Genomic DNA, 13,567 nt, shown 5'->3' on the forward strand with positions numbered 1-13,567 from the left:
ATTTGTCACCTTAATTTAAGACGGAAGTCATCTTAACAAAAAACCATTCAGAAATCCGCTTAATTTAAAGTGGGATCCGCTAAATTGTAAGAGTTTTTTTTCCGTGAGCGTGATTTGTTTAACTTTCGTTGAGCATATGCTGTGCGCTCTGATACGTTTAGTGCCAGTTGTACAAACGTGGATCAGACTTGGTTCAGGAATTTAACCCACCGATTTCGGCAGATTAGCCGCTTCGGTTCAAGCATGAATGTTGCTATTTTTACATGTACATTTACATTTACATTTTTACATGTATGAACCTTGAACCAGTGCTAAATTTAAGCCTTGCTACCGATTTCAGAAGAAAAGAGTTGCTGATCCACGGATTAAATATTTGTACAGCCGGCCCTTATAGATAGGTAGTTAGCAGTACATCACATTTTTAAATGAAAACAGTGAGTGAAAAAAATCAAATTTGTCACTACAAATTCAGATTCAGGTTAAAGCCTATAGTATGCAGCTGAAGCGAAACGAAATTTTCCATAAAAAAATAGCAGAACGAAATCTTGAACGAAAATCTTGAACCTTCAGATGCGTAATAGGCTTGAGCAATACATGTGGATCGGAGAAGAAAAGAACACAGTTTTTAGTTCTGAAACTCCCCGGTGTGCACTCAGAAGCAGAAAGTCGAACTGATCTATTGTTGACAACCAATGTCAAAGGATACGACGGATGAAAAAGTAGAAAGTTGGGCTACTTCTTCCGTCGAATCCGTCCGTCTCCGTTTGATCAGCCGCTTATGGGTCGCTTCCCATAATAACGTGTGTATTTTATCGAGCTGTCAGTTGAAAACTTCCACGGAACGGACGCAACGGCTTCTATGGGTTGGGTCCTTCACCCCTTTCTGTCCCATCGGACCACTTCAACTGATCAATTGACGGAACGGACCATCGACAAAAAATACCATGACTGGAAACTGAGCGGTCGAATGATGTTTGCCTACAAGCTGCGAGGTATGGTGAATGTCGTCAATCTATCGTTGTATTCGTGTTGGATGTGTGGTGAATATCGTGAATCTATAAATGTGTGCGTGTTAACGTCATTTACCAACGTGATGGCTTTCACATATATTCACAGGCAACACTGTACAGGTACACAAAAGGGTTTTGGGGGGAAAGACGTACGAAAGTTTAAAGTCTTTATATTTTTTGTTTATGGAACGGACGCAACGGATTCTATGGGTTGGGTTCTTATGTCTTCACCAGCCCAGCTATAGCTGTAATTTTTTTCTTTTTTTCTGTTTTTTTTTCGTGAGTATTTGCTTACACTGACAAGCGTTGGAAGTTCCCCATTTGTTGCTTATAATAGATGACACTATAAACAAAAAATACCAACCCTTCAAGCAAACAAGTCCGACCTCGGTCCGAATCCGCTCCGCCTCAGGCGGAGCTGAGTCCGACTTCGGCTCAGAAACGGGTTTGAATGCGGCTCAAATTAGTATGGAAACTATAATCACCGCGGAGCCGATTTTATATGTATTGGTATTTTCATCACGATTTCTCCTTCGACTTTGTGTTCATACACAAAAAGTTGCAAGTGTGTGAATGCAACCCCGTTTTTCTCGGTCGGAGTGTCTTTTCTGAACTCCGTTTTCTTGCTTGAAGGGAAGACTGGAAACTGAGCGATCTAATGACGTTTGCCTACAAGTTGCGAGGTGTGGTGAATGTCGGTAATCTATCGTTGTGTTCGTGTTCAATGTGTGGTGAATGTCGTGAATCTATAAATGTGTGCGTCATAAACAAAAAATACCAAGACTGGAAACTCGGCGGTCCACTGACGTTTGCCAACAAGTTGCGAGGTGTGGTGAATGTCGTGAAGCTATCGTTGTGTTCGTGTCCGATGTGTGGTGAATATCGTGAATCTATAAATGTGTGCGTGTTAACGTCATTTACCAGCGTGGTGGCTTTCACATATATTCATAGACAACACTGTACACAAAAAGGTTTTGGGGGGAAAGACGTACGATAGTTTCCAGTCTTGGTATTTTTTGTACGTACGAAAGTTTCCAGTCTTGGCATGGGTGTTGCCATGGGTGTTGCTGCGAGGTGTGGTGAATGTCGTCAATTTATAGTTGTGTTCGTGTTGGATGTGTGGTGAATGTCGTGAATCTATAAATGTGTGCGTCATTAACAAAAAATACCAAGACTGGAAACTCGGCGGTCCACTGACGTTTGCCTACAAGTTGCGAGGTGTGGTGAATGTCGTGAAGCTATCGTTGTGTTCGTGTTCAATGTGTGGTGAATGTCGTGAATCTATAAATGTGTGCGTCATAAACAAAAAATACCAAGACTGGAAACTCGGCGGTCCACTGACGTTTGCCTACAAGTTGCGAGGTGTGGTGAATGTCGTGAAGCTATCGTTGTGTTCGTGTCCGATGTGTGGTGAATATCGTGAATCTATAAATGTGTGCGTGTCAACGTCATTTACCAACGTGGTGGCTTTCATATATATTCATAGACAACACTGTACACAAAAAGGTTTTGGGGGGAAAGACGTACGATAGTTTCCAGTCTTGGTATTTTTTCTTTATGGTGTACGTATTAACTGCATTTACCAACGTGGTGGCTTTCACATATATTCACATGCACCAATGTTAATAATAGGCATGGTATAAAAAAAGAAGGTATGATCATTAGAAAAAACTCAGTATCGAGAACTGTCAAATGAAAGAAAAAAAGATGGCTACTTAGTGTTTTGACAGCCCAGCCCATTGAAATTGTTGTTGTAAACAAATTTGTCTTGGAAATTGTTGTTGCTTTTGACTTTGCCAAATGCCAGACGTCAAAACCTTATTACCCCATTTTGTAAGATGGCGGCTCTAATGATCATACCTTGTCTTTTTATACCATGAATAATAGGGTTTTGGGGGGTAAGACGTACTAAAGTTTCCAGTCTTGGTATAGTTTGTCGATGACATGGGTGTTGCCATGGGTGTTGCTGCGAGGTGTGGTGAATGTCGTCAATCTATAGTTGTGTTCGTGTTGGATGTGTGGTGAATGTCGTGAATCTATAAATGTATGCGTGTTAACGTCATTTACCAACGTGGTGGCTTTCACATATATTCACAGACAACACTGTATACAAAATGGTTTTGGGGGGTGAGACGTACGAAGGTTTCCAGTCTTGGTATGGTTTGTCGATGCTTGTAGGCAAACGTCGTTAGACCGCTCAGTTTACAGTCTTGGTATAGTTTGTTTATGTTTGTTGCTAACCATAGATGACACCATAAACAAAAAATACCAAGACTGGAAACTCGGCGGTCAACTGACGTTTGCCTACAAGCTGCGAGGTGTGGTGAATGTCGTGAACCTATCGTTGTGTTCGTGTCCAATGTGTGTTGAATGTCGTGAATCTATAAATGTGTGCGTGTTAACGTCATTTGCCAACGTGGTGGCTTTCACATATATTCACAGACAGCACTGTACACAAAAGGGTTTTGGGGGGAAACATAAACAAAAAATACCAAGACTGGAAACTCGGCGGTCAACTGACGTTTGCCTACAAGCTGCGAGGTGTGGTGAATGTCGTGAACCTATCGTTGTGTTCGTGTCCGATGTGTGGTGAATGTCGTGAATCTATAAATGTGTGCGTGTTAACCTCATTTACCAATGTGGTGGCTTTCACATATATTCACAGACAACACTGTACACAAAAGGGTTTTGGGGGGAAAGACGTACGAAAGTTTCCAGTCTTGGTATTTTTTGTTTATGGGGGGAAAGACGTACGAAAGTTTCCAGTCTTGGTATTTTTTGTTTATGGATGACACATTGAAGCATGGCTGCCTTTGATCTTTAAGGCGGTGTTCACACTCGATTTAAAAATTATAATACAGGTGACGTAATTTAATTGGCGCGATGTCTTGGGCTTGAGGTGTATTTTTTACTGTACTTCGACTTTTCGAATGTGTTTACACTTTTCTCATGAAGTCAATATAGATAATCTATTTTTCAAGCGATGTGTTTTTTTTTTTATTTAGCTTTGTTTTTAATTTCTAAACCCGTTTCAAATCATCGTCCTTTTCAAGACCAGTCTAAAAAATACATTTTTGTAATCAGAAAAAATGAACGATGTTTAAGTGTGACCAGCTTATTGTTACAATCGAAAATACAAAAACTACTCTTACGAAATGCATATTCGTCACGGTGCAAAGCTAATGCTTTGAATTTTTATGTCCTACAAAATGTTGAGCAAAAACTTCGATTAAAACTATTAATAAACAAAAAGTTGTTACTAGCTTATTTGCCTTAAGGCTTGGCCACACCGGAGGGTATGCGGTAGCGGTACGGGTAGAGGTAACGGTACTTGTATGAAAAAAATTCCAAACTGACATATCAACGTTCAGATGTGGAATTTTTTTCATACAAATATCGTTACCGCTACCCGTACCTCTACCGCATACCCTCCGGTGTGGCCAAGCCTTTAACTTGCCTTTAAAGGAGCATGAATTTGAATACGCGAATACTTTTATTTGAAAGAATAATGACTAAAAGTAATAAAATAACAATTTTAATGGGAGGAAAAGTGTATTTATATTTTTAATTAATTTTTTAAAGTTTCACTTTTCATACAAAATGTATGAAAATGACGACCACGAACAACAATTTTTTTTTGAGTTCTTTGTACATACCCAACCTTGCCCCCATCACAAATCCTATAGTGAACCCAAGCAGGGGCAGCATGCCCTCATACCGATATAACTTTTATACATGGTATAAAAAGAGAAGGTATGATCATTAGAAAAAACTCAGTATCGAGAACTGTCAAAACTTATGGCTACTTAAGGTTTTGACAGCCCAGCCCATTGAAATTGTTGTTGTAAACAAATTTGTCTTGGAAATTATTAGGTGTGTTTTTTATTACTACCGGTCTTAACTGGACAAAAAAAACGCATCGGGGCTTAACCTGAAATCTTGGCAGCACTGTATATTGAATGTTCCGAAAACAGCAGACACAACAAAAATTTAGAGTTGTCATATTTTTCGCTTTCGTCATTTTCTTGTATTTTTCATATATGTTTTACAAAGAGATACAAAAATGTATGCTAGCAAAACTATTTTAATACATTTTGTCCTTCCAAACGTGAGTTTTCACGTTTTTAAACAAATTCTAAACAATTTATGAAAAAATTAGTTTGGTAGCACAGATTTAAAACTCTTCAAAAAGTTAGGCCCAGAGAAATCTCCGGGCTAAACAACTAAGCCCAAGGGGCTAAGGTGTTGTTGTATTTAACATGTAAATTGCTTAGCCCAGACTGCGTTTTTTTTGTCAAGTTAAGACCGGTTGTAATAAAAAACACACCTATTGTTGCTTTTGACTTTGCCAAATGCCAAACGTCAAAACCTTATTACCCCATTTTGTAAGATGGCGGCTCTAATGATCATACCTTGTCTTTTTATACCATGACTTTTATATGCCTTGAACTTTCGTGGTCGTCATTTGCATACATTTTGTATGAAAAATTTTTAATATTTTTTAATATCATTTAGGGGTGTTTCCTCACCTTAATATTTTTAAGTATACTTGGAAAAGCAACTAAAAAAAATTGAAAAATCATTACGAGGTTCCTGGGTTAAAATATTTACGAAAAATATAACGGCTCTTGGTGTCCAAAAAACTTGTATGTATTTTCAGACCGTCTAGCTGGCAGAGGAAATCGCTTGTAAATATTATTTCAACGCCTGTAGTCGTTCTTGCCCTAATAACAAGCCGGACCACATAATCGTTATATGAGATGAAAAACTTCACCCAAATTAACAGAAGTTTCGAAGACTAAATAACTTCATTCCGATTTTCGGCTCTTTAAGTAACTGTTAAGAGAACCAGATCAATTGTTAAAATGACAACGGATTTTACTACATATTTCAAATCTCATAAAACTACGTAAAATAAATAATACTGTTTTATTATTTTTAATAAATTTATCGGTTTACTTAAAACACAAATTTCGAACAAAAATTTTACTTTTTGAAATAATTCATGGTATTAAATTATCAATTCTTATAAAACTATCTTTAAGACAGGGATAAATTACTGAAATTTTGCTTACTTAAGTTAAGTATCTTACAATAATGTTTTAAAATGAGCAAGATTTGGAATTTAGTAAACAAACTTTTAATAATTTGTGGAAATTTAATAACTTACGCAACAAAATCTATAAGTATGTTCATCGTTAGTAAGTCTTACGTTTAAAATCTCTGCCTAATCTGAACTTTCGTTACGAATTTGTTTTGAAAACTGAAATACTTTATCAATTTGTTCTAAGACAGACGGATAATCAAACAAACCTTTCCTCTATAGATGTACTCGTATCTATATGCTATGTATCCTAATGTTGTTAAGTTAGACAATCAAAAACTTCACATAAAACGATTATAAGTAATTTAACTCTCGTAAATGGCGGAAAAAGCTCATAGGAAATCTTGGTCCAAAAATTCAAGTTAAGTTTTTTTAAGTATCCCCTAATGACTGGACTATTTGGGAATTTTAACTTTCAGCAAAAATAGAGAATAAGTATAAGTGCCACAGATCCAAATCTTATTTAACCACGATCAAAGGATTCCAGAGCAATAGCGACAAATAAATTTGGACAGTCAGCAATAGAGCATCTTTTCTATTCCGTATTAAATTACGATAAATGAAAGAGTTGATTATGCAATAATGATTCACATTCATGTTTTTTTAAATTGACATATGAATTTTATCCATTTTTTTTTCTTAATACAGATTTGAGTATTATAAATTAATTTTTATTTTATTTTATTTTCATATTAAGTCTATCAGGAAAATATCTCCGTAGTTTTTTTTTTAAGAGGGTTCATTATTAATAAAAAAAAATATCACATCAGTGTTTTCGGCGTTTATTTATATTTTTTTTGTAGCCTTTACCATACCAACCAGCTTGTATTCTAATCAAATTTTTGCGATAAAACGTTTTCGTACTTAACGATTCTTCTTTATTATGAGAATTGTCGCAACATTCACAAAATATTAAAAGATTTCTGGAAAATTTGTTGATACTTGTTTCGTGTGACCAACTTTTATAAAACTGACAATCTAGCTCTGCATATTTATCAAAACAAAATTCGCATTCAGCTGCTTTACGATTCATTTGAAATATTGGCAAAATTTGTAAACTCCACAAATTTAGTTCGGTAGGTGGTGGATTAACAATACTGTGTAGGCCTGAGTAAGCATAGCTGACATCAAACCAAAATGGAAGTCCATTATTTGTTTTTATGTAAATATTACTATCGGAACTGATTTCAGAAGATAATCTTTTTTCTTTAAGCTTTTCTTCAGATGGTATTGATATTCGTTGAGTTGCTGAATCGTTGCTTCCATAGCCATTACTTAATCCAACAGAAAAACTTGTTTTTATGCCAGATCTATGCTTAATTGGAGTTCTTGTTAGTGGACCTTTATTTATTACTAAATTTGAAGGAGGAAATATTTGTTTGACTTTTTCCAAATTATTTGAACAATCTTCTTTCTCTCTTTTTAGTAAATCAACTTCACGTTTGAGTTGAGGTTGGGATACTGTATGTAGTTCTTCTGGAAGTAATGCAGTAGCATGAGCAAATATTGGATCACAATTTTTGCTATATGGCTGTACTTGAATATTAAGATGATTCATCAATTGTTTCATTACAACATCACACTTTCCATTTATTTTAATTGTGGCAATATTATCTTTTGGTGTCCATTGGAGATTTAAAATACAAATTTTTGCTCGATTTTTTGAAGGACGATCCATTTGCCATAGCCAATGGTACTTTTTAAGTACTTTCAGACTGGATCCCAAACATAAAATGACATCAGCCTTTTCAGCATTGAGACAAGCGCCCACCCAGTTCAGAGGCCAATTGGCAACACCTTTCTCTCCAAAATGAACAATAGTATCTATCAATGGACTTTCACATTTATAGCACCTTCTGTTCGTTTTGTGGGCATATCGAGCTGTTATTTCTGTTGTATCGAAAAGCCTCCAATAGACGGCATTTGGTTTGCAAGTAGAACAAATTTCAATGTACATATTACCGTGGATTTCTGATATTGATTTAACTGGAAGCCCGGATCTTAAATGCAAGCCATCACAATTTTGTGATACAATGTGATGTAAAAGTTTTCTTTTATAAAGTTCATACAAAGCCATGTGAGTGTATGTGGGATTAGCGAGTGATAAGTCATGATTTCCAATATCTTGTCCCTTTTGTAATAGTGTCCATATGCCATTGCTACCTCTGTAATCGGGTATATGTGCTGAAGTACTTATTCCAGCACCAGTATAGCAAACAAGATGCTTTGCTTGTGATATTATTTTTGCTAAATCTGCTACCTTGTCTTCGATAACACTGATGGAATCTTCTTTTTCGATAACACGTTCTTTGTATAAGAGTACTCTTTCTTTGCGAGTTTTTATTTGTCGAACTAATTCGACATTTTTTTCAAGTAAGCAATAATCTTCTTGGGTCCAAGTTGATTCGCATTTTTTTAATACTATTGAGATCTGAAAAATAAAACAGAAAGAGATAGAAAATATTACATTAGTTTAAAAAAAGGAATAATCTGAATAAAAAGGACAATATGTATTTATATTTTAGATTTCGTGTTCGCGATTGTTATTCATATTTAAAAAAAAATTATTTTATACAGCCCTTTCTTTGCTTTGTCAGAATCATTTAAAGCAGTCGATCAGATTTAGAGAATTTGAATGACGATATCGATCATCATCACGGTTCGGGAATAAATAACAAGTTTTGCGCAAATGCATAGAAAACCGTTTGTCGAAAATATCAATAGTAGGTACAATATTAGAAACTCTTGACGAGACAAACTTAGAACGCCATTTCGAACTCGAAGGAACATAAAAAACCTACAATTGGGTTAAGCAAATCATGTGGGTGAGGAAGCGTAGTATGTATGAATGTACTAGCCTCTGAACTCGCTTGGTCAAACAAAGTTTTTCGAATAAAACTGAAAAATTATACTTGACTAAGCACCACAAATAAATGGAATAAAGGAGTCTGATGATTTGATTGGCATCAATGAAATAGATATAACTCTAATCATAAGATTTAGGGCGAAATTCATAGTCGTTACTTGAGTAGGATAAAATCTTGACTTTACAAAATATTTTTTTTTTTTTATCAAACTCACAATGAAATTTGACTGATTTGAGGAACTATCATCTAAAAATATATACATATTTTTTAATAATTCCCTATTCGTTTTTTTTTTTTTTCTTTAATGTTAAATATGGTCTATCGCAACAAAAGCTGTGTCTTATTTTCCTCGTGATTCAGATCAGATCATTGTATTTTTATGCGAAACAATAACAAAACAAAATATATTTTCATACGACAGTTTATTGTCAGCTGGATTGAGAATATTTTTTCCTCAAGTCTAGATTTTACTTTACTCAATTGGATTGTTCTATTTTTGCTGCGAACATTACTTGAGGGAATGCTTAAGTTGAGAAAAATCTCAACTTGAGCAACGAGTATGAATTCCGTTCTTAGACCTTCAAGTTTTTGTTGTTATTGTTAAAATATTAGATATAATATAATTCACGGAAAACAGCAGCCTAACTGCAAATACGGGAACATACTACAAATTAAAAAAAAACTTTTGTGTTTTTTTTATAAATGGTCAAAAGCTGAAAATTAAAAAAAGAAAATTGAGAAAGTAATACATTTATGAGTATGTAATAGTCCTCGCAGCTAGGCTCTTTACACTTTATATTAGCTAGTTACTTTTAAGTAAATAAATAAAATAAAAAATAAAAAGAAAAAAAAATTAATATTTGTTTTTATATTTTAAATCCAAATTCACAGAACAGGACGTATGTTTGTAAATTGTAAAGATTTAAAAATATTTGTACACTATTATTTCTTTTGTTTTGCAGCTTAAAACAAATTATGTATCCCAAATTACAGCTTTGGTGAAACCAAAGATATTCTTTGTATTCCAAACAAATATAAACTTATTATTTCTATTTTCGTGAAACAAATATCCTCGGCTAACCCATTTTACACACGGACTTAACTTAAAATATCGATGGCCTCATGCTAAATAGTTCTAAGTGATTTTATGAGAGACGTTTAAAGTTTTTTTTTTTCGTATAACTCTTTTCTTTTTCAACAGATCTCAATGCTGAAAGTGCTAATACTCCTATTATTTATATCCAGATTTTTTTGTCGGATCTGTCAAAACGTAGGATCTAGGATATTTCACTTAGTATTATTTTAACTGTATAACCCAAACTTTTCAACATACAATGTGATGTTTATTATTAACAGAAATAAATGAAATTCAAAACTGTGATTACAAAGTAAAATGAAGACTAGAACTCATATAGACTGAATAGGAATAAGTACAAACAAAGAATAAATAAAGCAAAAAACAATTACAGTGGAAGTCCTGTATAACGAATACCAGATATAGTGAAGTTCGATACAACGAACTCTTTTAAAATTTACGATAACATCTCTAAAAGCTGAAACACAATCACGCTTTGCCGTCGATTTTGACAACTGCGAAAAGTTCAACTATAGGAAATCTGTGTATCCTCACACAATGACGCTTTTCTTACGTACGCTTTTTTTGACAAACGTAAGGAAACGTAAGAAAGCGAGCAAAAGTTCAACCAGACTGAACTTTTGCTCGCTTTCTGACATTTAACAGACATGGTTACAGTCACCCACATTATTATTGCGCCAAATGTGAATAAAAAAAAAATAAATTATTGCAAAACTATGTGTGTTTTTTAATTTCTCTTTATAGATTTTGCACAAAAAAACCACATCGAGATATTTTAAATCAAAACAATTAACGTATTAAGAACAAAAAAAATTTAATGATGTTTTAGACTGAGTTTTATTGTTAAAAACAATGTATTTTGATTGGTTTTGTTTTTATAACTATAGGATTAAAGAATAAACAAATTTCTATGCATTTTTGAAACACATTAATATCCTTTTTCATTTTTCCACAATTAAATCAAGATAAAGACTTGGCCCAATAATTTTGTGAGTGACTGTGCTTTTTTTATTTGACAGCAGATTTTATGTTGCAATCAGCTGTTCAAAGTCAAAGTGACAGAAGCGCGCTTTGAGGATTTCTCAACGTAACGCAACGAAGCGACGCCCTAAAGCGTGATTGTGTTTCAGCTTTAAATAGCGAACGATGGTCACAATTTGCTATCCTATATAACGAACGCATTGTTAAAGTGGAATTGAATGTGTTTTTATTTTATTTGCTTCATTGCTTCAGTTTCAGAAATGATGTTTTTTCTATTGGGTGTGTACTACCATCAGAGGAATAAACTTTGGGACAATATTAATACCAATTAAACTTAAAAAGGTATATACAAAATATTTTTTTTTAATATAAGTACGATGATAGCAGTACTATTTAATTCAATGTGCAATACAAATAATGTTTAAACAGCGGTAACCAAAGATAAAGTATTAGATAATGATCGTAAAAAAATGTCCAAAATAGAAACAAACGGTACAATAGAAATAAATATAAGTGCAATAATAAATCATTGAAATGATTTTTTGTAAATATCTTTCTTGAAATAAATATATAATTCTACTGTGCATATACCCTACATATCCTTTATATGTTCTGGTCACATTCTTTTCCATTTCAAGTGCCTTAACATTACTGATCTTGAAAGTGTTTTTAAAAAATGAATAACAAAAAAGATTTTTTGGGAATAAACTCAAACATTCTTGAGTAAGTAAAAAATTACTTTTTTGGAAACTATATGAGTTCTTTAATTAAGTAAAAGATAAAGAATATTTTCTTATACTCATATATATTTTGTTTATTTAACAAATGTTTTCGAGAACTCTTAATACCTGAAGATGAGAAGAATTCTCGAAAACGTTTGTTAAATAAACAACATTAATATGAGTATAAGAAATATTCTTTATCTTTTACTTAATCAAACATTTTTATAGAAAATTTGGATTTGTTCAAAAATTGCAAAAAAAAAAAAAAACGTTTTTTTTAACGTATAAGAACTGTTCAATTAACTAATAAATTTTATTATTATTATTTAGTTGGTCATGGAATTTATGAAACAATAAATGATTCATTGCAATGTGGAGTTTTTCCCAAATCTCAAAAATGTCTATTGTCTATCACTGGTTTATAGTTTTAGCGCGGCGGCCCAACTAACAATTTAATTATATGAAGTATGAAGCTACGCTTTGCGTAAAGCTTTGCGCTAGAGTCCGAGATTTTATCTATGAGCACCAGTTTTCCGGTCATTATAGAAACTTTTTAAGTTTTCAATAGTCCTGATCCATTGGAGGTGGTAGTTTATTCGTGAGTAGACATCTAGTACAACAACTACACATTCCTATCTCCTCGAGTAGAAGATCATGTGCTAATTCTAGTACTAGATCTACTCATGAGTAAACTACCACCTCCAATGGAACGGGGCTAATACCTACCCACGGATAAATAAAAAAATTACTATCCCCCTAAATTTGCAATTAATTTGTAATATTAAATTATTGTTTATTGTTTTATGCAAGCATCGATAAGGTTTTATTTATTATTGTTTGGTAACCAGCAAAACTTGTTTTGTTTATGTAAAAATAAAGTGGCATAAACTTTTGTTCAGTGTGTTGGCTAACTTTTGTAAAATTTTAATATCCACGAAACTTAAGAATTTCAGTTCAAAAAAATCTTAATTGACAGTTTGCGCAAAGGGAAAAAAGTAGAGAATAATAAATTCTGTTCAACCTTAAATACACAAATTGCAGAAATCGCCTTCATGTATTTTGTAAAAACAATGATTTAAAGTCCAATATTCGAGATAGCTTGATTCTAATATGAAATTCATTTCATAAAAAATTAGATTATGTTATGAATAAATAAATATAAAAAAATCAAATTCTTCATCTTGCCTTTTTCATGCGTTCCTTTTTTTCACTTCTCCCGTCCGCATTTTTTGCAGGAGTCAGCTTCCTTCGAGTAATATTATAATTTGGAGTTTTTACTTCTTTATGGTTCTCCATTTTTTTGGCTGCTCAATATTTTTAATATTTCCAAATTTTGGCTCTTCAATATTCCTGTTTTTGTTATGTACACAATGTGTACCCATAAACTAAACAAATCACTACTTGATTAGTTTCAATATTTAATTATAGAATTATGTTTTTAATTTCATTTTTTATTAAATTACTGACTGTATATAATGAGAATGGGACAAATGTAGTTCTAATCTATAAAATAATAAAAGTTCTGTCAAAATTAAAACAAGCGAAAACACTTAATACTTTGTTTATAAGGCGAATTGAATCCGGATTCGGGTCCATGTAAACTAGGGTCGACTGGATCAAAACTGACTTGTACGTACTACGTTTTCATGCAGTGTTAAATCGAGTTTGAACACGGTTTCGAGTCCGTTTAAAGAACTGTGTAGAATACGTCGCTCGTTGCTCAGCGATTAAAATGACAGCTTTCAAAAAATTCACTTTGCAACATCGTCGAAGAATGAGTGAACAGA

At 33.4% G+C, this 13,567-nt stretch overlaps 1 protein-coding gene across 2 annotated transcripts in view; it reads right to left on the reverse strand.

Moving 5' to 3' along the window:
* Positions 1 to 6,139: 6,139 nt before the first annotated feature.
* The window catches only part of LOC129916353 (NAD-dependent protein deacetylase Sirt7), a 131,027-nt gene continuing 123,599 nt past the window's right edge, over positions 6,140 to 13,567 (reverse strand). The window contains exons 1-3 of one of the 2 annotated variants that reach the window (XM_055996228.1): positions 13,248 to 13,266; positions 12,966 to 13,165; positions 6,140 to 8,545 (exon numbers count right to left, since the gene is read on the reverse strand). In XM_055996228.1, coding sequence (XP_055852203.1) covers positions 6,881 to 8,545; positions 12,966 to 13,076 — 1,776 coding nt within the window. In that variant the 5' untranslated portion in view covers positions 13,077 to 13,165; positions 13,248 to 13,266 and the 3' untranslated portion in view covers positions 6,140 to 6,880. Of the gene's footprint in view, positions 8,546 to 12,965; positions 13,166 to 13,247; positions 13,267 to 13,567 lie in introns of those variants that run through there. The other variant, XM_055996227.1, reaches the window with a different exon arrangement.

Source organism: Episyrphus balteatus, chromosome 3, assembly GCF_945859705.1.
Source record: "Episyrphus balteatus chromosome 3, idEpiBalt1.1, whole genome shotgun sequence".
NCBI lineage: Eukaryota > Metazoa > Arthropoda > Insecta > Diptera > Syrphidae > Episyrphus > Episyrphus balteatus.